At 40.4% G+C, this 23,702-nt stretch overlaps 5 protein-coding genes across 5 annotated transcripts in view; 4 read left to right on the top strand and 1 right to left on the bottom strand.

Annotated features, from left to right (window-relative positions):
- LOC122968041 (oocyte zinc finger protein XlCOF6-like) overlaps positions 1-23,702 on the bottom strand; it is an 813,118-nt gene that overhangs the window by 357,135 nt on the left and 432,281 nt on the right. The gene's annotated exons all lie outside the window — the stretch shown is intronic.
- Positions 772-2,602, top strand: LOC122968047 (tripartite motif-containing protein 16-like). The gene has a single exon (XM_044332985.1). The coding sequence runs from the start codon at positions 860-862 to the stop codon at positions 2,534-2,536; it is 1,677 nt and encodes a 558-aa protein (XP_044188920.1). The 5' UTR covers positions 772-859; the 3' UTR covers positions 2,537-2,602.
- Positions 8,302-13,962, top strand: LOC122968413 (E3 ubiquitin/ISG15 ligase TRIM25-like). Its single transcript, XM_044333605.1, has 2 exons — positions 8,302-10,001; positions 13,955-13,962. Exons 1-2 carry the CDS (start codon positions 8,342-8,344, stop codon positions 13,960-13,962), a joined length of 1,668 nt encoding a protein of 555 aa, XP_044189540.1. The 5' UTR covers positions 8,302-8,341.
- Positions 15,172-17,042, top strand: LOC122968049 (tripartite motif-containing protein 16-like). Its single transcript, XM_044332987.1, has one exon. The coding sequence runs from the start codon at positions 15,369-15,371 to the stop codon at positions 17,040-17,042; it is 1,674 nt and encodes a 557-aa protein (XP_044188922.1). The 5' UTR covers positions 15,172-15,368.
- On the top strand, positions 21,349-23,217 carry LOC122968046 (tripartite motif-containing protein 16-like). Its single transcript, XM_044332984.1, has one exon. The coding sequence runs from the start codon at positions 21,517-21,519 to the stop codon at positions 23,191-23,193; it is 1,677 nt and encodes a 558-aa protein (XP_044188919.1). The 5' UTR covers positions 21,349-21,516; the 3' UTR covers positions 23,194-23,217.

Below are 23,702 nucleotides of genomic sequence, written 5' to 3'. Positions count from 1 at the left end.
CTTTTCTTTTTAACCACACAGCAATTTAATCCTAATATCCAAAGTATACCTTGTTTCAAAAAAAGAACAATGAATTATTATTTTAAAAAATAAAGATTTCTACTCTCTGCAGGGGGTGAGATGTCCCAATAAAATATCTCTTTAGTGAGCTCCTGTTTCGACGAGGAATGGTCATGACAATTTCTGCTGACGATCTCACAAGAAAATTGAATCTAGATATAACACATACTGTGCTGTTGCTGTCACAATGTATGTATTATATGACAGTTAGTTAAACAAACTCACCACACTGGGACAGTTATTCCAGCATTGACATCTGGAATAGTTTACAGTATATCAGAAGAACCAGTAAAATGGTTTCATCAGCTTGTTAGTGAAGGTTGGACGGGAAACATGAATTATTATGATGTCACAGAGACCCCATCTCCTGATGTCAATCATCTTGACTTCCTCTCTAGTCGATTTTAGAGAGTTTTCCTTTTTTTTTTTAGGTGCATACAGAGATTGAATTACTACATTATGTGTTTAGGTTGAACCCTGTCACGATATTGTCGTGCAGGTTTTAAGACTGTGATACACTAACTGAGACTTCACTGTAAATGAGGAAACACAGTTTAATTCTCAGTACCGCTCCTCTTCCTGAAATGAATCATTGATAACTCCTCCCTCTTCTGCTCTGTTTCCTTGTTCCCTCCCCCTCAGATCTACAGTTTGAAGATGGGTGTAAGCAACATGTAATGCAGTACAAGAGCTGCAGGGTGCATTCACTGCAGAAACACATGTTGTTCAGATCGGAGCTTAAACCTGTTCAACTTCTCAGGAAGTGAAACTCAGACAGTCGTTGCCACTGAGAGCTGAAATGGAGCAGAAAGGAGATCAGCTGGACAGAGAAACCTTCTCTTGTTCGATCTGTCTGGATCTACTGAAGGATCCGGTGACTATTCCCTGTGGACACAGCTACTGCATGAGATGTATTAAAGGCTTCTGGGATGAAGAGGAGCAGAGGAAGATCTACAGCTGCCCTCAGTGCAGACAGACCTTCACATCTAGGCCTGTCCTGGGGAAAAACACCATATTAGCAGCTTTAGTGGAGCAGCTGAAGAAGACTGGACTCCAAGCTGTTCCTGCTGATCACTGCTATGCTGGACCTGAAGATGTGGCCTGTGATTTCTGCACTGGGAGGAAGCTGAAAGCCATCAAGTCCTGTCTGCAGTGTCTCGTCTCTTACTGTGAGAAACACCTCCAGCCTCACTTTGAATCAACTAAATTTAAAAAACATAAGCTGGTCGACCCCTCAGAGAAGCTCCAGGAGAACATCTGCTCTCTTCATGATGAGGTGATGAAGATGTTCTGTCGTACTGATCAGCAGAGTATCTGTTATCTCTGCTCTGTGGATGAACATAAAGGCCACGACACAGTCTCAGCTGCAGCAGAAAGGACTGAGAGGCAGAAAGAGCTCGAGGTGAGTCGACAAAACATCCAGCAGAGAATCCAGGACAGAGAGAAAGATGTGAAGCTGCTTCAACAGGAGGTGGAGGCCGTCAGTCGCTCTGCTGATAAAACAGTGAAGGACAGTGAGAAGATCTTCACTGAGCTGATCCATCTCATCCAGAAAAGAAGCTCTGATGTGAAGCAGCAGATCAGATCCCAGCAGAAAACTGAAGTGAGTCGAGTCAAAGAGCTTCAGGAGAAGCTGGAGCAGGAGATCAATGAGCTGAAGAGGAAAGACGCTGAACTGAAGCAGTTCTCACACACAGAGGATCACATCCAGTTTCTACTCAACTACCCCTCACTGTCACAACTCAGTGCATCTACAGACTCATCCAGCATCAATATCCGTCCTCTGAGATACTTTGAGGATGTGACAGCAGCTGTGTCAGAGCTCAGAGATCAACTACAGGACATCCTGAGGGAGAAATGGACAAACATCTCACTGACAGTGACTGAAGTGGACGTTTTACTGCCAGAAGCAGAACCCAAGACCAGAGCTGGATTCTTAAAATATTCACGTGAAATCACACTGGATCCAAACACAGCACACACATGGCTGTTATTATCTGAGGGGAACAGAAAAGTAGAACGAATGAGACAACAACAGTCTTATTCTCGTCACCCAGACAGATTCACTGGATGGCATCAGGTCCTGAGTAGAGAGAGTCTGATTGGACGTTGTTACTGGGAGGTGGAGAGGAGAGGGGGAAGTGTTGGTGTGGCAGTCGCATACAAGAATATCAGCAGAGCAGGAGGCTCGAATGAATGTGGATTTGGACGTAATGACAAATCTTGGGTTTTATATTTTGGCGCTAACAGTTCTTCATTTTGGTTCAACAACATCTTAACTCCCGTCTCAGGTCCTGGTTCCTCCAGAGTAGGAGTGTACCTGGATCACAGAGCAGGTATTCTGTCCTTCTACAGCGTCTCTAAAACCATGACTCTCCTCCACAGAGTCCAGACCACATTCACTCAGCCTCTCTATACTGGACTTTATCTTAATTATTCTTGGGGAGACACAGCTGAGTTGTGTAAACTCAAATAGACAGAAGTCATTTCAGACTTCATGTGTCAGATTCTGTTGTAATTCTTCATGTTTTTGTCTCCATTGTTTCTGAGAACTCGTTGCTGTGGTGTTTCTGAACTGCACAGAGATCAGCTGTCAATCAAACTGGGATTGTCAACACTTTTTTCTTTACATTTGTTGTTTTGTTGATGTTTTGAGTTTCTTTAAATGTCAATTTTTCCTGTGTGTTTTTATCCATGGAGGCTATCGCTGCTCATGATGATGTTTTTAACCTTCACTGACATTTATTCAGATGAAAATGTGAACTTCTCTTTGTTCTAAATGTTAGTTCCATGTTTGTATTGATGTATTTGTGTGCTGTTGTTTCTCTTCCACTTCAGTGTCTTAAACAGAAAACAGCAGATCTTCCTTCATCATAGATATTTTGTTCTCACCACTTTGTAAATTCATAAAGAAATGTACAATCAAACTGTAATTATCATGATGATAATCAACAAGGAGATCATTTATTATGTTCTTGTACATAGCTGACATTCTGGGTTAAACTAACTGATTGTGTGGATGAAGTGAATCTGAACATGAAATCATTGAATAAGAGTCCTTTAACAGACTTTACTGATTGGATGTGTGAACAATCTGAAGCTTTACATAATCAATAAAGTTGTTTTTTCAACAGTGAGCAAAGTATTTTCTTCTGTCTTCATCTCAGGGTCTCATTCAAAGCTTCTGGAGGAAAGGTGAAACACAAATGAGTTTATTTGAGGCAGTTTTTTTCCTGAAACACCACAAGTTACAGAGTTCATGTTCAGTGCAGACAAATATTTGTCAGTCAGTCTCTGTACTTTCAGCTTTCTTCATTAAAGCAGCTTTGTCACAGAGAAAAGAGCAGAGCCTGCTGTGCTGTAGAGTTTTTGTAATTTATATTAATTGACAACAAAGAAATGTATCTAAAACAGTGGTGATTAGTTACCTGACAGTTGTGATTGATTTATTGCAGCATCACAGGTAACGTAACTCCACCTTTTCTATTGCAGAAGTCACTCAGGAATCATCAACTCTGCACATATTAGATGCTGAATTCAGTTCAATCGTAATAAACATCTGAAGGAAAAAACATCGTTACTCCAGTTTGAAGCTGTGAAGATGCAATAATAGATGTTTGGTGAAGATTAATGTGGTTTCAAAGCTTTCTCAGTCGTCATTCAACCACTGAGTGTTACAGCTTTTACTAAAAAAAACTCATATTTGAAAAACAACAAATTAAACAAATGTAGACTCTATCATGTCCAGTCATAAAATTATTAAATTATAAATTGAACACATAATTATTCACAAGAAAAATTGCAGCTTGTATCATCAAATCTCACATTCCCAAGTTCTGTTTCCAACCTGAATGCTGATGTCAATGGAAACTGGAAACTGGAAACTCTTTTCTCCCATCTTTCCCATGTGACCTGAATGCAGCGTCAGTGTTACAGGTATAGGCTGTGTACGAAATCACATACGTCATACTACCTACTACATACTCAATCAGTATTTACTGCATACTGCCTACTAAATGAACAGTTAAGTATGTCATTACCAGACACAGATCTGCAGAAACACAGAGACAATTGTCACAGTCAGAGAAGTTTCCTACAAACTACTGAAGTGTAGAAGTTGCAGCAAGAAAACATGCCAATAAAAACTAAAAAAAAAAAAAAAAAAACCCTCTTGGTAAACTGGCAGCCATGATGATGATAATAAGGTGAACAGAATATTAATTTTGCATGAATTTCAGTATTTTAGTTGAATTAGATTAAGACATTATCACTGTAATTCAAGCAAGTGTTTCTCTCCTGTGAAGAAAGTTAGTTCAGTCTGTTTATATGACAGCTCTGGACTTCAGAGAAAATTCTTAGAACGAGAAAAGCGATGAATCCCACAACTTCCTACCTAGGAAGGGGTGATTTTTCTGTCTGTCTGATAACATGTGTCTTACCTCTGTAGGAATTTGTGCACACAAATAGCTTCATGATGTTAGGGGAGAATTATGAGATTATTTGTCCAGTGACATAACTCATATTAGAGTAGGTATAATAATAGGGAAATAATCCTCCTTGTTGGCCACACAAGAGAGGTCAATAAGAATTAAAGCTGCAAGCAGTGTTGGTCGGGACCTCGCACTCTGGCCCGTCAAGATCAGATCATTTTGCTTTTTAAAAATGAGGGATATTTCTGTTAACTTAAGTGTGGTGTGCTATTATTTTGAAAGTTTGATTGACATGTGTACTGTCAGCTGTGTGAGGATGAGAATTTTCTGCAGGGTGAGACATGTCTTACAATAAACCACATCAAACTATATCATTGTCTCCCACCTGATGAAATCAGAGGGGTGGGGGGCAATTTTATATGCCAATAAAACAATTTGCTTTTAAAAACAAAAACCCCTGAGTGGTGTAAAGGCTGCTTCTTTAAAGACATTTAGCATACACATATTGTTTCTAAACAAAGAAGAGCTCATTTTAGCCATGGACTGGTTCAGATGTGTTATTTTACCAACAAAGTGAAATTCAAATTTATAGTATTGTTCTATTGTGACAACAGATTTATGTTCTCATCGAAAACAGACAAGATATCACATGATTTACATGTGTTTCCTATGTATTATCTTAGTATACATTGTAAGGGTGATGTTGCACTGCAACTTTTGGGGCTTATAAAATCCAAACTGTTCGAGTTGTTACAAAGCAGTACAAAAAGAACTTTTTTCAGCACAGTGTCATAAGTCATGTATCAAAGTTTGAAGTCGATACCATTAACGCCCTCGGAGGAGATAGCGTTTGTTTGGAGGCCAAAATTGGGGCAAAGTCTTATTTTGAAAGGCTACTTCCTACTGGATTTAGGTCAGGGGTGTGAGTGTATGATTTGTAGGTCTTGATGAGACGAATAATTGAGTTTTGGTTTGATCTCTTTACAACATTCCTACGGGCCATGGCGGCCATTTTAGTTACATAGGTGGTGCCAGAGAGCACATTTTGGCACTTTGGGGGTTCATTTTTACATTTTATCAAATATTTTACCAGACCTGATGTGCGTGCCAAATTTGGTGAGTTTTTGAGCATGTTTAGGGGGTCAAATTTAGGTCTGATGTCCCGTAATAATAAAGAAAGACTTGAAAAGTTCCCATTGGAGGAGAGTTCCTGGTTTACGCTTTCATGCTCTCCTAGGCTTGACCCTCAACTCATGACTCTAGATTCTGAGGTTTCACCTCCTGTTGTTCTGAGTCACATCTTCAGACTAGCAAAATGCAAACTTTCCACCAGCATGGCGGAAAGCAAGAAGACAAGACAAAACCAAGAAGAAACTAGCAGCCAGCCTGGATAGTTCTGGGGGAGCAGAGTCAGTCCCTTCCTGTCCATGAACAGGCGGGTACAATTCCTGAATGTGGTTATTCTTTTAATCAAAGTATTTACAATTTAGTAATTGCATGATTCCCAGTTTTGCAATTTCAATAGTAGCTTTAGCTTTCTGAAAATGAAACAAGCAGAATGGTACTAGACATGATAGTGTTGCATAATCATGGATGATGGGATTATGTTAGTGGTACATTTCTTGGCCTTAAAGCAATGGAGTAAAAGTAACTAAAGTACATAACAATACATATTGTGATATACACACATATACTAATATACAATATTAATCGTCTTTAGACAAAATCTAAAACCACATTTATATTTCCATAGGTTTTACAGTCCTCTGTTCTCCTTGATCTGACTGCAAACAAATGGAAATATGTAAATGCTCCACTATGCTCACCAGCTAGTCTACAGCTAACTGTGTCTCTTTGCTGTTTGGTGTTGAGCAGGTAGTGTACAAAACAACGCTATGAGAACACTGTGAGTGAACCAAAACAGTCAAGCTGCAGCCAGACAGCTAAACAAAGAGCTGAAACTCTCTGTAAAGCTCTGTAAAGTTGAGAGGAGCTGCAGAGTCGCTGATAATTCTCTGTAGGTTCATCACTATGAGCCACAACCAACACTGCCAGCTCAGACATTGTTTTAAAGAAGTGTAGAAACTTATCCCTGAGAGTAAAGTGACGCATGAGACACATGATGTCTCAGTTATCTGGTGTCTTGTGTGTTGAATCAACAATAGAGGAAAAAGTGAAGACTCATTTACCTTCTTCTTCTTTTTCTTCCTTTTATTCTCAGAAACAGTTTTGGCGATCGGCTTTGAGCTGAAGGACATGATAGCTCCTTTTCCTGACAAGCAGCTGGTCCGTGAACACAGCAGCTGCAGTGGTCTGTGATTGTGCAACCCTGCAGGACTTCTAATGTGTGTGTGTTTGTGTGTGTGTGAGTGTGAGATAGACTCCTCCGCATGCCTCGTCCACAAGCGTCCAAAGGCTGGAGAACACCTTAGGTTCTTCACAAAGTGGCTCTGCTGCTGATCGAACGTAAAGGGTTTTAAAAAGACGTCATCCTGGTTTTAGGCCACCGCACACCTGAAACGGGAGGATCTCAGGTTGTTAGTGATTGTCTTTGACTGACATTCATTCATTGTTGTTTGTTTTTGACGCTCATTCGTTCATAATTAACACATTTTTCAGTCAGAAAGCTGTTCTGAGGTCAGATGTTGAATTCAAACACCTGGGGAGAAAAAAGTAGTAACACTTAGTTCAGATCTTGTGATTGTCACATGTACTCCATCATGGAAACTGATGAATTTCATGGTAATAAAATGTTTTCACTCTCTTTCTACTTTCTCTACTTTTCAGACTCTTAGATCCACTATTTTAAATGTGCAGCTCACACTGATTATTTAAATAAAGTTGTACATGTTGGTATTAAAGAGGAGTCTTTCATTGAAACCAGCAGATGGCAGAAAAGACGACCAATCAGAATGATTCACATGACTGTATCACTGTTTTTGCTTTTTGTATAGCCCAATATCACAAATCACAAATTATCCTCAGGGAGCTTTACAGTCTATGCAGCAACACAACATCCTCTGACCTTAGACCCTCGATTCAAATAAAGAAAAAACACCTAAAAAGACCCTTTAACAGGAAAAGCTCAGGAAGAGCAACAGAGGAGGATCTAAACATTACTGTATACACAGTTTTGCTAAAGAGCACAGTTGTTAAATGATCATATAAGGAGCAATAAATCATAAATGGACTTTGTTTTCAATGTCGTTTCAATCAGATCATACTTTGTTTTTCTTCAGAGGAAACATTAAACTGACCTGCTCAGGCAGAAGATGTCTTTGTCACTTTTCTTTTTAACCACACAACAGTTTAATCCTAATATCCAAAGTATACCTTGTTTCAAAAAAAGAACAATGAATTATTATTTTAAAAAATAAAGATTTCTACTCTCTGCAGGGGGTGAAATGTCCCAATAAAATATCTCTTTAGTGAGCTCCTGTTTAGACGAGGAATGGTCATTTCTACATGAATTACTACATAATTTGTGGAGGTCAAACCTTGTCATGATATTGTCGTGCAGGTTTTAAGACTGTGATACACTAACTGAGACTTCACTGTAAATGAAGAAACACAGTTTAATTCTCAGTACCGCTCCTCTTCCTGTAATGAATCATTGATAAGCCCTCCCTCTTCTGCTCTCAAACACAACAAGCTCCACCCTGTGCTCTTATTTCCTTTTTCCCTCCCCTTCAGATCTACAGTTTGAAGATGGGTGTAAGCAACATGTAATGTAGTACAAGAGCTGCAGGCTGCATTCACTGCAGGAACACATGTTGTTCAGATCAGAACTCAAACGTTGTTCAACTTCTCAGGAAGTGAAACTCAGACGGTCGTTGCCACTGAGAGCTGAAATGGAGCAGAAAGGAGATCAGCTGGACCGAGAAACCTTCTCTTGTTCGATCTGTCTGGATCTACTGAAGGATCCGGTGACTATTTCCTGTGGACACAGCTACTGCATGAGCTGCATTAAAGGCTTCTGGGATGAAGAGGAGCAGAGGAAGATCTACAGCTGCCCTCAGTGCAGACAAACCTTCACACCGAGGCCTGTCCTGGGGAAAAACACCATGTTAGCAGCTCTAGTGGAGCAGCTGAAGAAGACTGGACGCCAAGCTGCTCCTGCTGATCACTGCTATGCTGGACCTGAAGATGTGGCCTGTGATGTCTGCACTGGGAGGAAGCTGAAAGCCATGAAGTCCTGTCTGCAGTGTCTCGTCTCTTACTGTGAGAATCACCTCCAGCCTCACTTTGAATCAACTAAATTTAAAAAACATAAGCTGGTCGACCCCTCAGAGAAGCTCCAGGAGAACATCTGCTCTCGTCATGATGAAGTGATGAAGATGTTCTGCCGTACTGATCAGCAGAGTATCTGTTATCTCTGCTCTGTGGATGGACATAAAGGCCACGACACAGTCTCAGCTGCAGCAGTGAGGACTGAGAGGCAGAGAGGGCTCGAGGTGAGTCGACAACAAATCCAGCAGAGAATCCAGGACAGAGAGAAAGATGTGAAGCTGCTTCAACAGGAGGTGGAGGCCGTCAGTCGCTCTGCTGATAAAGCGGTGAAGGACAGTGAGAAGATCTTCACTGAGCTGATCCATCTCATCCAGAAAAGAAGCTCTGATGTGAAGCAGCAGATCAGATCCCAGCAGGAAACTGAAGTGAGTCGAGTCAAAGAGCTTCAGCAGAAGCTGAAGCAGGAGATCACTGAGCTGAAGAGGAAAGACGCTGAACTGAAGCAGCTCTCACACACAGAGGATCACATCCAGTTTCTACACAACTACCCCTCACTGTCACAACTCAGTGCATCTACAGACTCATCCAGCATCAATATCCGTCCTCTGAGATACTTTGAGGATGTGACAGCAGCTGTGTCACAGCTCAGAGATCAACTACAGGACATCCTGCGGGAGAAATGGACAAACATCTCACTGATGGTGCATAAAGTGGACATTTTACTGCCAGAACCAGAACCCAAGACCAGAGCTGAGTTCTTAAAATATTCACGTAAAATCACACTGGATCCAAACACAGCAAACACACTGCTGTTATTATCTGAGTGGAACAGAAAAGTAGAAGTTATGAGTCACCATCAGTCTTATTCTAGTCACCCAGACAGATTCACTGTTTATCCTCAGGTCCTGAGTAGAGAGAGTCTGACTGGACGTTGTTACTGGGAGGTGGAGTGGAGAGGGAGAGGAGTTCGTGTAGCAGTTGCATACAAGAATATCAGTAGAGCAGGAGGCTCAAAGGAATGTGGATTTGGACGTAATGACAAATCTTGGGCTTCATACTGTGGCGCTAACAGTTCTTCATTTTGGTTCAACGACATCTCAACTCCCATCTCAGGTCCTGTTTCCTCCAGAGTAGGAGTGTACCTGGATCACAGAGCAGGTATTTTGTTCTTCTACAACGTCTCTAAAACCATGACTCTCCTCCACAGAGTCCAGACCACATTCACTCAGCCTCTCTATGCTGGACTTTGGCTTAAAGCTATTGGAGACACAGCTGAGTTGTGTAAACTCAAATAGACAGAAGTCATTTCAGATTTCATATGTCAGATTCTGTTGTAATTCTTCATGTTTTTGTCTCCATTGTTTCTGAGAGCTCATTGCTGTGGGGTTTCTGAACTGCACAGAGATCAGCTGTCAATCAAACTGGGATTGTCAACACTTTTTTTCTTTACATTTGTTGTTATGTTGATGTTTTGAGTTTCTTTAAATGTCACTTCTTCCTGTGTGTTTTTATCCATGGAGGCTATCACTGCTCATGATGACGTCTTTTACCTTAACTGACATTTCTTCAGATGAAAATATAAACTTCTCTTTGTTCTAAATGTTAATTTCATGTTTGTGTTGATGTATTTGTGTTCTGTTGTTTCTCTTCCACTTCAGTGTCTTAAACAGAGAAAACAGCAGAACTTCCTTCATCATAGATGTTTTGTTTTCACCACTTTGTAAATTCATAAAGAAATGTACAATCAAACTGTAATTATCATGATAATAATCATTTATTATGTTCTTGTACATAGCTGACATTCTGGGTTAAACTAACTGATTGTGTGGATGAAGTGAATCTGAACATGAAATCATTGAATAAGAGTCATTTAACAGACTTTACTGATTGGATGTGTGAACAATCTGAAGCTTTACATAATCAATAAAGATGTTTTTTCAGCAATGAGCAAAGTATTTTCTTCTGTCTTCATCTCAGGATCTCATTCAAAGCTTCTGGAGAAAAGGTGAAACTCAAATGAGTTTATTTGAGGCAGTTTTCCTCCTGAAACACCACAAAGTACAGAGTTCATGTTCAGAGCAGACAAATATTTGTCAGTCAGTCTCTGTATTTTCAGTTTTCTTCACTAAAGCAGCTTTGTCACAGAAAAAAGAGCAGAGTTTTCAATCACTTGTTGCTTTTAACTAACAAGGTTTTCTTTGTGCATTTAGTTGATAAAGTCTTTGTTATACAGACCTAAAAAAACTGGAAAATAGTAAGAATTCATTTGATCAAGTTTAGGTGTGAAGGAGTTTTGTTGATTTGATGATTTCACACAAATAAAACTTGAGTTAACTGTAAGTATGTTTTTAAAAGAATCCTTAATATAGGAGATATCGCGTCAATCCATATCTTTCATTGGCTGTTCCTGCATGGGATCAATCATGTGATCACTTGAGTAAAAGTGACTTTTCCACGTTGCTGTGAGTAGGAGTATGTCACTTGATAAAAGTGTCTTATTGCTCACACTCAGCCAGAAACTCTTTCACTTGTACTCAAGAGTTTTCTTAAGTATCATTCAGATAAGTTTGATGTGTTCCCGGCCTGAACACGTCTACATGACAATATTCCATCAGTGATGCAAACTGGCTGAATAGCGCCCTCTACAAAATTTCAGTGAAGCAGCCCCACCATCAGGCAAAACAGTGGACAAAGGAAGTGATGTTTGTCTCCTTCTTGCACTGTCTGAAAATAGCCGGGTCTGAAGACATCTACATGCCTGTAACAGAAACCCTTTGATTGCACCGCAGCCCGACATGCGTGGAGGCGTGAGGGCCTGCAGCTTAAATTTTGCATGAATTTCAGTATTTTAGTTGATTGGGGTATTAGATTAAGACATTATCACTGTAATTCAAATAAGTGTTTCTCTCCTGTGAAGAAAGTTAGTTCAGTCTGTTTATATGACAGCTCTGAACTTGTAAATTTCATTATTACCTCAGAGAAAATTCTTACAACAAGAAAAGTGATGAATCCCACAACTTCCTACCTAGGAAGGGGTGAGTTTTCTGTCCGTCTGATAACATGTGTCTTACCTCTGTAGGAAATTGTGCACACAAATAGCTTCATGATTTTAGGGGAGAATTATGAGATTATTTGTCCGGTGACATAACTCATATTACAGTAGGTATAATAATAGGGAAATAGTCCTCCTTGTTGGCCACACAAGAGAAGTCAATTAGAATTAAAGCTGCAAGCAGCGTTGGTCGGGACCTCGCACTCTGGCCCGTCAGGATCAGATCATTTTGCTTTTTAAAAATGAGGGATATTTCTTACAAGTGTGGTGTGCTATTATTTTGAAAGTTTGATTGACATGTGTACTGTCAGGTGTGTAGAGACAATAAGTAACTGCAGCTGGACACAGAAAAATACTCATATATTTGAATGGAGAGTGTGAGTGAACCGCTAGGTGCTCGGGCCCTAATAAAGGAAAGACTGCAGTACAGAGCTACAAATTTTAGTGTTGATGGTATTTTTCTACAGCACTTTATCACTAAACTATCACCCTCACTCCATTTTTTCCCTTCCCTTCATAGGTCATCCCCACTACTGAATTATAAATATAAGACCTATAATTATTGTAAAATAAATGATAATAACACCAAACTTCATACAAAGTTTGTATATAATGTACTGTATTTATATAGGCCTTTCTGCTGTATCCTACAAAAATGAGCTGCATTCAACCCCCACGCCAGTGGTGGCTGGTGACTCCAAAAATTGGGGAGGACAGGAGGAAAACCAACAAACCACATCAAACTATATCATTGTCCCCCACCTGATGAAATCGGAGGGGTGGGGGCAATTTTATATGCCAATAAAACAATTTTCTTTTAAAAACAAAAACCCCTGAGTGGTGTAAAGGCTGCTTCTTTTAAGAAGAAAACAAAGAAGAGCTCATTTTAGCCATGGACTGGTTCAGATGTGTGATTTTACCAACAAAGTGAAATTCAAATTTATAGTATTGTTCTATTGTGACAACAGATTTATGTTCTCATCGAAAACAGACAAGATATCACATGATTTACACGTGTTTCCTATGTATTATCTTAGTATACATTGTAAGGGTGATGTGGCACTGCAACTTTTGGGGCTTATAAAATCCAAACCGTTCGAGATTTTACAAAGCAGTACAAAAACAACTTTTTTCAGCACAGTGTCATAAGTCATGTATCAAAGTTTGAAGTCGATACCATTAACGCCCTCGGAGGAGATAGCGTTTGTTTGGAGGCCAAAATTGGGGCAAAGTCTTATTTTGAAAGGCTAATTGCGGACTTCCTACTGGATTTAGGTCAGGGGTGTCAGTGTATTATTTGTAGGTCTTGATGAGACGAATAATTGAGTTTTGGTTTGATCTCTTTACAACATTCCTACGGGCCATGGCGGCCATTTTAGTTACATAGGTGGTGCCAGAGAGCACATTTTGGCACTTTAGGGATTAATTTTTACATTTTATCAAATATTTTACCAGACCTGATGTGAATTCTCTGTAGGTTCATCACTATGAGCCACAACCAACACTGCCAGCTCAGACAATGTTTTAAAGAAGTGTAGAAACTTATCCCTGAGAGTAAAGTGACACATGAGACACATCATGTCTCAGTTATCTGGTGTCTTGTGTGTTGAATCAACAATAGAGGAAAAAGTGAAGACTTATTTACCTTCTTCTTCTTTTTCTTCCTTTTATTCTCAGAAACAGTCCTTTCAGCTGAAGGACATGATAGCTCCTTTTCCTGACAAGCAGCTGGTCCGTGAACACAGCAGTTGCAGTGGCAGGACTTCTAATGTGTGTGTGTTTGTGTGTGAGTGTGAGATAGACTCCTCTGCAGGCCTCGTCCACAAGCGTCCAAAGGCTGGAGAACACCTTAGGTTCTTCACAAAGTGGCTCTGCTGCTGATTGAGCGTAAAGGATTTTAAAAAGACGTCATCCTGGTTTTAGGCCACCGCACACCTGAAACGGGAGGATCTCAGGTTGTTAGTGATTGTCTTTGACTGACATTCATTCATTTGTTGTTTGTGTTTGATGTTCATTTGTCCATAATAAACAAAATTTTCAGTCACAAAAACCGTTATGAGGTCAGATGTTGAATTCAAACATCTGGGGAGAAAAAAGTACAAACACTTGGTTCAAATGGACACTGGTGAATTTCATGGTAATAAAATGTTTTCATTCTTTTTCTACTTTCTCTTCTTTTCAGACTCTTAGATTCACTATTTTAAATGTGCAGCTCACACTGATTATTTAAATAAAGTTGTACATGTTGGGATTAAAAAGGAGTCTTTCATTGAAACCAGCAGATGGCAGAAAAAACGACCAATCAGAATGATTCACATGACTGTATCACTGTTTTTGCTTTTTGTATAGCCCAATATCACAAATCACAAATTATCCTCAGGGAGCTTTACAGTCTGTGCAGCAACACAACATCCTCTGACCTTAGACCCTCAATTCAAATAAAGAAAAAAACACCTAAAAAAAAAAAAAACACTTTTCCTTTATCAGGAAAACAATGGAAGAAAGCTCAGGAAGAGCAACAGAGGAGGATCTAAACATTACTGTATAAACAGTTTTGCTGAAGAGCACAGTCGTTAAATCATCAAATAAGGAGCAATAAATCATAAATGGACTTTGTTCTCAATGTCGTCTCAATCAGATCACACTTTGTTCTTCTTCAGAGGAAACATTAAACTGACCTGCTTGGGCAGAAGATGTCTTTGTCACTTTTCTTTTTAACCACACAGCAATTTAATCCTAATATCCAAAGTATACCTTGTTTCAAAAAAAGAACAATGAATTATTATTTTAAAAAATAAAGATTTCTACTCTCTGCAGGGGGTGAAATGTCCCAATAAAATATCTCTTTAGTGAGCTCCTGTTTCGACGAGGAATGGTCATGACAATTTCTGCTGACGATCTCACAAGAAAATTGAATCTAGATATAACACATACTGTGCTGTTGCTGTCACAATGTATGTATTATATGACAGTTAGTTAAACAAACTCACCACACTGGGACAGTTATTCCAGCATTGACATCTGGAATAGTTTACAGTATATCAGAAGAACCAGTAAAATGGTTTCATCAGCTTGTTAGTGAAGGTTGGACGGGAAACATGAATTATTATGATGTCACAGAGACCCCATCTCCTGATGTCAATCATCTTGACTTCCTCTCTAGTCGATTTGAGAGAGTTTTCCTTTTTTTTTTAGGTGCACACAGAGATTGAATAACTACATTATGTGTAGAGGTCGAACCCTGTCACGATATTGTTGTGCAGGTTTTAAGACTGTGATACACTAACTGAGACTTCACTGTAAATGAGGAAACTCATTAATTCTCAGTACCGCTCCTCTTCCTGAAATGAATCATTGATAAGCCCTCCCTTTTCTGCTCTCAAACACAACAAGCTCCACCCTGTGCTCATACTGTGTTTCCTTGTTCCCTCCCCCTCAGATCTACAGTTTGAAGATGGGTGTAAGCAACATGTAATGTAGTACAAGAGCTGCAGGCTGCATTCACTACAAAAACACATGTTGTTCAGATCGGAGCTCAAACCTGTTCAACTTCTCAGGAAGTGAAACTCAGACGGTCGTTGCCACTGAGAGCTGAAATGGAGCAGAAAGGAGATCAGCTGGACAGAGAAACCTTCTCTTGTTCGATCTGTCTGGATCTACTGAAGGATCCGGTGACTATTCCCTGTGGACACAGCTACTGCATGAGATGTATTAAAGGCTTCTGGGATGAAGAGGAGCAGAGGAAGATCTACAGCTGCCCTCAGTGCAGACAGACCTTCGCACCGAGGCCTGTCCTGGTGAAAAGCACCATGTTAGTAGCTTTAGTGGAGCAGCTGAAGAAGACTGGACTCCAAGCTGCTCCTGCTGATCACTGCTATGCTGGACCTGAAGATGTGGCCTGTGATGTCTGCACTGGGAGGAAGCGGAAAGCCCTCAAGTCCTGTCTGGTGTGTCTCGTCTCTTACTGTGAGAAACACCTCCAGCCTCACTTTGAATCAACTAAATTTAAAAAACACAAACTGGTCGACCCCTCGGAGAAGCTCCAGGAGAACATCTGCTCTCTTCATGATGAGGTGATGAAGATGTTCTGCCGTACTGATCAGCAGAGTATCTGTTATCTCTGCTCTGTGGATGAACATAAAGGCCACGACACAGTCTCAGCTGCAGCAGAAAGGACTGAGAGGCAGAGAGAGCTCGAGGTGAGTCGACAACAAATCCAGCAGAGAATCCAGGACAGAGAGAAAGATGTGAAGCTGCTTCAACAGGAGGTGGAGGCCATCAGTCGCTCTGCTGATAAAGCAGTGGAGGACAGTGAGAAGATCTTCATTGAGCTGATCCGTCTCATCCAGAAAAGAAGCTCTGATGTGAAGCAGCAGATCAGATCCCAGCAGGAAACTGAAGTGAGTCGAGTCAAAGAGCTTCAGGAGAAGCTGGAGCAGGAGATCACTGAACTGAAGAGGAAAGACGCTGAACTGAAGCAGCTCTCACACACAGAGGATCACATCCAGTTTCTACACAACTACCCCTCACTGTCACAACTCAGTGCATCTACAGACTCATCCAGCATCAATATCCGTCCTCTGAGGTACTTTGAGGATGTGACAGCAGCTGTGTCAGAGTTCAGAGATAAACTACAGGACATCCTGAGGGAGAAATGGACAAACATCTCAATGACAGTGACTGAAGTGGACGTTTTACTGTCAGAAGCAGAACCCAAGACCAGAGCTGGATTCTTAAAATATTCACGTGAAATCACTCTGGATCCAAACACAGCAAACACATATCTGTTATTATCTGAGGGGAACAGAAAAGCAGAACGAATGAGTCAACAACAGTCTTATTCTAATCACCCAGACAGATTCACTGAATGGTTTCAGGTCCTGAGTAGAGAGAGTCTGACTGGACGTTGTTACTGGGAGGTGGAGTGGAGAGGGAGAGAATTTCATGTAGCAGTCGCATACAAGAATATCAGCAGAGCAGGAGGCTCGTATGGATGTGGATTTGGACGTAATGACAAATCTTGGGCTTTATATTGTGGCGCTAACTGTTCTTCATTTTGGTTCAACAACATCTCAACTCCCGTCTCAGGTCCTGGTCCCTCCAGAGTAGGAGTGTACCTGGATCACAGAGCAGGTATTTTGTCCTTCTACAGCGTCTCTAAAACCATGACTCTCCTCCACAGAGTCCAGACCACATTCACTCAGGCTCTCTATGCTGGACTTTGGCTTTGTTATGATGGAGACACAGCTGAGTTGTGTAAACTCAAATAGACAGAAGTCATTTCAGACTTCATGTGTCAGATTCTGTTGTAATTCTTCATGTTTTTGTCTCCATTGTTTCTGAGAGCTCGTTGCTGTGGTGTTTCTGAACTGCAGAGAGATCAGCTGTCAATCAAATTGGGATTATCAACACTTTTTTCTTTATATTTGTTGTTTTGTTGATGTTATGAGTTTCTTTAAATGTCACTTTTTCCTGTGTGTTTTTATCCATGGAGGCTATCACTGCTCATGATGACGTCTTTTACCTTCACTAAAATTTCTTCAGATGAAAATGTGAACTTCTCTTTGTTCTAAATGTTAGTTTCATGTTTGTATTGATGTATTTGTGTGCCGTTATTTCTTAAACAGAGAAAACAGCAGAACTTCCTTCATCATAGATATTTTGTTCTCACCACTTTGTAAATTCATAAAGAAATGTACAATCAAACTGTAATTATCATGATGATAATCAACGAGGAGATCATTTATTATGTTCTTGTACATAGCTGACATTCTGGGTTAAACTAACTGATTGTGTGCACACCAGTGGCGGCTGGTGACTCCAAAATTTGGGGAGGACAGGAGGAAAACCAACATGGAATCATACAACAAACCGCATCAAACTAAATCATTGTCCCCCACCTGATGAAATCAGAGGGGTGGGGGACAATTTTATATGCCAATAAAACAATTTGCTTTTAAAAACAAAAACCCCTGAGTAGTGTAAAGGCTGCTTCTTTAAAGACATTTAGCATATAAATATTGTTTCTAAACAAAAAAAGAGCTCATTTTACCCATGGAGTGGTTCAGATGTGTGATTTTACCAACAAAGTGAAATTCAAATTTATAGTATTGTTCTATTGTGACAACAGATTTATGTTCTCATCGAAAACAGACAAGATATCACATGATTTACACGTGTTTCCTATGTATTATCTTAGTATACATTGTAAGGGTGATGTGGCACTGCAACTTTCAGGGCTTATAAAATCCAAACTGTTCGAGTTGTTACAAAGTTTTTAACAACTTTTTTCAGTACAGTGTCATAAGTCATGTATCAAAGTTTGAAGTCGATACCATTAACGCCCTCGGAGGAGATAGCGTTTGTTCGGAGGCCAAAATCGGGGCAAAGTCTTATTTTGAAAGGCTAATTGCGGACTTCCTGTTGGATTTAGGTCAGGGGTGTCAGAGTATTATTTGTAGGTCTTGATGAGACGAATAATTGAGTTTTGGTTTGATCTCTCTACGACATTCCTGCGGGCCGTGGCGGCCATTTTAGTTACATAGGTGGTGCCAGAGAGCACATTTTGGCACTTTGGGGGTTAATTATTACATTTCATCAAATATTTCACCAGACCTGATGTGCATGCCAAATTTGGTGAGTTTTTGAGCATGTTTAGGGGGTCAAATTTAGGTTTGATGTCCCGTAATAATAAAGAAAGAAACAAACAAACAAACACATGAAATACAATACTTTTTTAATTAATTACAAATCATGAAAGCACCAGGGTTTAAGCAAGTTGATGAAGGTATTGTACAAATACTTGCTTGCTCCCTGGGGTGGCTTCTTGTGACGAATGGAGTCTGATGTGCTGGGGTGAGGAGCTGGAGTCTGGATCTTGTAATGTGCTTGAAAAGTTCCCATTGGAGGAGAGTTCCTGGTTTATGCTTTCATGCTCTCCTAGGCTTGACCCTCAACTCATCACTCTAGATTCTGAGGTTTCACCTCTTATTGTTCTGAGTCACATCTTCAGACTAGCAAAATGCAAACTTTCCACCGGCATGGCAGAAAGCAAGAAGACAAGACAAAAGCAAGAAGAAACTAGCAGGCAGCCTGGAACACAAGCCAGCAACCAGCCTAAAGCAGCCTAGAGTCTCAGATAAGACACTGTTTTGAAGTTTCGGTTTCCTGGCCAATCCAAGGGGTTGCAGAGTTCTGGGGGAGCAGAGACAGTCCCTTCCTGTCCATGAACAGGCGGGTACAATTCCTGAATGTGGTTATTCTTTTAATCAAAGTATTTACAATTCAGTAATTGCATGATTCCCAATTTTGCAATTTCAATAGTAGCTTTAGCTTTCTGAAAGTGAAACAAGCAAAATGATACTAAACATGATAGTGTTGTATATCATCATGGATGATGGGATTATGTTAGTGGTACATTTCTTGGCCTTAAAGCAGTGGAATAAAAGTCTAACTTAAGTACATAACAACATACATTGTGATATACACACATATACTAACATACAATATTAATTGTAATTAGACAAAATCTAAAACCACATTTGTAAGTCCATGGGTTTTACAGTCCTCTGTTCTCCCTGATCTGACTGCAAATGAAGGGAAATATCTAAATGCTCCACTATGGTCACCAGCTAGTCTACAGCTAACTGTGTCTGTTCACTATTTGGTGTTGAGTGGGTAGTGTACAGTGGCTTTTTAGAGCTTGTTTTGTGGCCCAAAACAATGCTATGACAGTCCTGTGAGTGAACCAAAACAGTAAAGCTGCAACCGGACAGCTACACAAAGAGCTGAAACTCTCTGTAAAGCTCTGTAAAGTTGAGGGGAGCTGCAGAGTCGCTGATAATTATCTGTAGGTTCATCACTATGAGCCACAACCAACACACTGCCTGAGCTCAGACATTGTTTTAAAGAAGTGGAGAAACTTATCCCTGAGAGTAAAGTGACACATGAGACACATGATGTCTCAGTTATCTGGTGTCTTGTGTGTTGACTCAACAATAGAGTAAAAAGTGAAGACTCATTTGCCTTCTTCTTCTTTTTCTTCCTTTTATTCTCAGAAACAGTTTTGGCGATCAGCTTTGAGCTGAAGGACATGATAGCTCCTTTTCCTGACAAGCAGCTCAGCAGCTGCAGTGGTCTGTGATTGTGCAACCCTGCAGGTCTTCTAATGTGTGTGTGTTTGTGTGTGTGTGAGTGTGAGATAGACTCCTCTGCAGGCCTCGTCCACAAGTGTCCAAAGGCTGGAGAACACCTGAAGTTCTTCACAAAGTGGCTCTGCTGCTGATCGAGTGTAAAGGATTTTAAAAAGATGTCATCCTGGTTTTAGGCCACCGCACACCTGAAACGGGAGGATCTCAGGTTGTTAGTGATTGTCTTTGACTGACATTCATTCATTTGTTGTTTGTGTTTGATGTTCATTTGTCCATAATAAACAAAATTGTCACAAAAACTGTTGTCTGAGGTCAGATGTTGAATTCAAACACCTGGGGAGAAAAAAGTACAAACACTTGGTTCAAATGGACACTGGTGAATTTCATGGTAATAAAATGTTTTCACTCTTTTTCTACTTTCTCTTCTTTTCAGACTCTTAGATCCACTATTTTAAATGTGCAGCTCACACTGATTATTTAAATAAAGTTGTACATGTTGGGATTAAAAAGGAGTCTTTCATTGAAACCAGCAGATGGCAGAAAAGACAGCCAATCAGAATGATTCACATGACTGTATCACTGTTTTTGCTTTTTGTATAGCCCAATATCACAAATCACAAATTATCCTCAGGGAGCTTTACAGTTTATGCAGCAACACAACATCCTCTGACCTTAGACCCTCGATTCAAATAAAGAAAAAACACCTAAAAAGACCCTTTATCAGGAAAAAAATGGAAGAAAGCTCAGGAAGAGCAACAGAGGAGGATCTAAACATTACTGTATACACAGTTTTGCTGAAGAGCACAGTCGTTAAATCATCATGTAAGGAGCAATAAATCATAAATGGACTTTGTTCTCAATGTCGTCTCAGTCAGATCACACTTTGTTTTTCTTCAGAGGAAACATTAAACTGACCTGCTCGGGCAGAAGATGTCTTTGTCACTTTTCTTTTTAACCACACAGCAATTTAATCCTAATATCCAAAGTATACCTTGTTTCAAAAAAAGAACAATGAATTATTATTTTAAAAAATAAAGATTTCTACTCTCTGCAGGGGGTGAAATGTCCCAATAAAATATCTCTTTAGTGAGCTCCTGTTTCGACGAGGAATGGTCATGACAATTTCTGCTGACGATCTCACAAGAAAATTGAATCTAGATATAACACATACTGTGCTGTTGCTGTCACAATGTATGTATTATATGACAGTTAGTTAAACAAACTCACCACACTGGGACAGTTATTCCAGCATTGACATCTGGAATAGTTTACAGTATATCAGAAGAACCAGTAAAATGGTTTCTCATTAACTCATTAATTCTCAGTACCGCTCCTCTTCCTGAAATGAATCCTTGATAAGCCCTCCCTCTTCTGCTCTCAAACACAACAAGCTCTACCCTGTGCTCATACTGTGTTTCCTTGTTCCCTCCCCCTCAGATCTACAGTTTGAAGATGGGTGTAAGCAACATGTAATGTAGTACAAGAGCTGCAGGCTGCATTCACTACAAAAACACATGTTGTTCAGATCGGAGCTTAAACCTGTTCAACTTCTCAGGAAGTGAAACTCAGACGGTCGTTGCCACTGAGAGCTGAAATGGAGCAGAAAGGAGATCAGCTGGACCGAGAAACCTTCTCTTGTTCGATCTGTCTGGATCTACTGAAGGATCCGGTGACTATTTCCTGTGGACACAGCTACTGCATGAGATGTATTAAAGGCTTCTGGGATGAAGAGGATCAGAGGAAGATCTACAGCTGCCCTCAGTGCAGACAGACCTTCACACCGAGACCTGTCCTGGTGAAAAGTACCATGTTAGCAGCTTTAGTGGAGCAGCTGAAGAAGACTGGACTCCAAGCTGCTCCTGCTGATCACTGCTATGCTGGACCTGAAGATGTGGCCTGTGATTTCTGCACTGGGAGGAAGCGGAAAGCCCTCAAGTCCTGTCTGGTGTGTCTCGTCTCTTACTGTGAGAAACACCTCCAGCCTCACTTTGAATCAACTAAATTTAAAAACCACAAGCTGGTCGACCCCTCAGAGAAGCTCCAGGAGAACATCTGCTCTCGTCATGATGAAGTGATGAAGATGTTCTGCCGTACTGATCAGCAGAGTATCTGTTATCTCTGCTCTGTGGATGAACATAAAGGCCACGACACAGTCTCAGCTGCAGCAGAAAGGACTGAGAGGCAGAGAGAGCTCGAGGTGAGTCGACAAAACATCCAGCAGAGAATCCAGGACAGAGAGAAAGATGTGAAGCTGCTTCAACAGGAGGTGGAGGCCGTCAGTCGCTCTGCTGATAAAGCAGTGGAGGACAGTGAGAAGATCTTCACTGAGGTGATCCGTCGCCTGCAGAAAAGAAGCTCTGATGTGAAGCAGCAGATCAGATCCCAGCAGGAAACTGAAGTGAGTCGAGTCAAAGAGCTTCAGGAGAAGCTGGAGCAGGAGATCACTGAGCTGAAGAGGAAAGACACTGAACTGAAGAAGCTCTCACACACAGAGGATCACATCCAGTTTCTACACAACTACCCCTCACTGTCACAACTCAGTGCATCTACAGACTCATCCAGCATCAATATCCGTCCTCTGAGATACTTTGAGGATGTGACAGCAGCTGTGTCAGAGCTCAGAGATCAACTACAGGACATCCTGAGGGAGAAATGGACAAACATCTCAATGACAGTGACTGAAGTGGACGTTTTACTGTCAGCAGCAGAGCCCAAGACCAGAGCTGGATTCTTAAAATATTCACGTGAAATCACACTGGATCCAAACACAGCAAACACATATCTGTTATTATCTGAGGGGAACAGAAAAGCAGAACGAATGAGTCAACAACAGTCTTATTCTAATCACCCAGACAGATTCACTGGATGGTTTCAGGTCCTGAGTAGAGAGAGTCTGACTGGACGTTGTTACTGGGAGGTGGAGTGGAGAGGGAGAGAATTTCGTGTAGCAGTCGCATACAAGAATATCAGCAGAGCAGGAGGCTCGAAGGAATGTGAATTTGGACGTAATGACAAATCTTGGGCTTTATATTGTGGCACTAACAGTTCTTCATTTTGGTTCAATAACATCAGAACTCCCGTCTCAGGTCCTGTTTCCTCCAGAGTAGGAGTGTACCTGGATCACAGAGCAGGTATTTTGTCCTTCTACAGCGTCTCTAAAACCATGACTCTCCTCCACAGAGTCCAGACCACATTCACTCAGCCTCTCTATGCTGGACTTTGGCTTAATTATTCTATTGGAGACACAGCTGAGTTGTGTAAACTCAAATAGACAGAAGTCATTTCAGACTTCATGTGTCAGATTCTGTTGTAATTCTTCATGTTTTTGTCTCCATTGTTTCTGAGAGCTTGTTGCTGTGGTGTTTCTGAACTGCACAGAGATCAGCTGTCAATCAAACTGGGATTGTCAACACTTTTTTCTTTAAATTTGTTGTTTTGTTGATGTTTTGAGTTTCTTTAAATGTCAATTTTTCTTGTGTGTTTTTATCCATGGAGGCTATCACTGCTCATGATGATGTTTTTAACCTTCACTGACGTTTCTTCAGATGAAAATATAAACTTCTCTTTGTTCTAAATGTTAGTTTCATGTTTGTATTGATGTATTTGTGTGCTTTTATTTCTTAAACAGAGAAAACAGCAGATCTTCCTTCATCATAGATATTTTGTTCTCACCACTTTGTAAATTCATATAGAAATGTACAATGATACTGTAATTATCATGATAATAATCATTTATTATGTTCTTGTACATAGCTGACATTCTGGGTTAAACTAACTGAT

The sequence above is a fragment of the Thunnus albacares genome, chromosome 18 (genome assembly GCF_914725855.1).
Source record: "Thunnus albacares chromosome 18, fThuAlb1.1, whole genome shotgun sequence".
NCBI classification, from domain to species: Eukaryota; Metazoa; Chordata; class Actinopteri; order Scombriformes; family Scombridae; genus Thunnus; species Thunnus albacares.
This window is presented reverse-complemented; position numbering and strand designations above follow the sequence as displayed.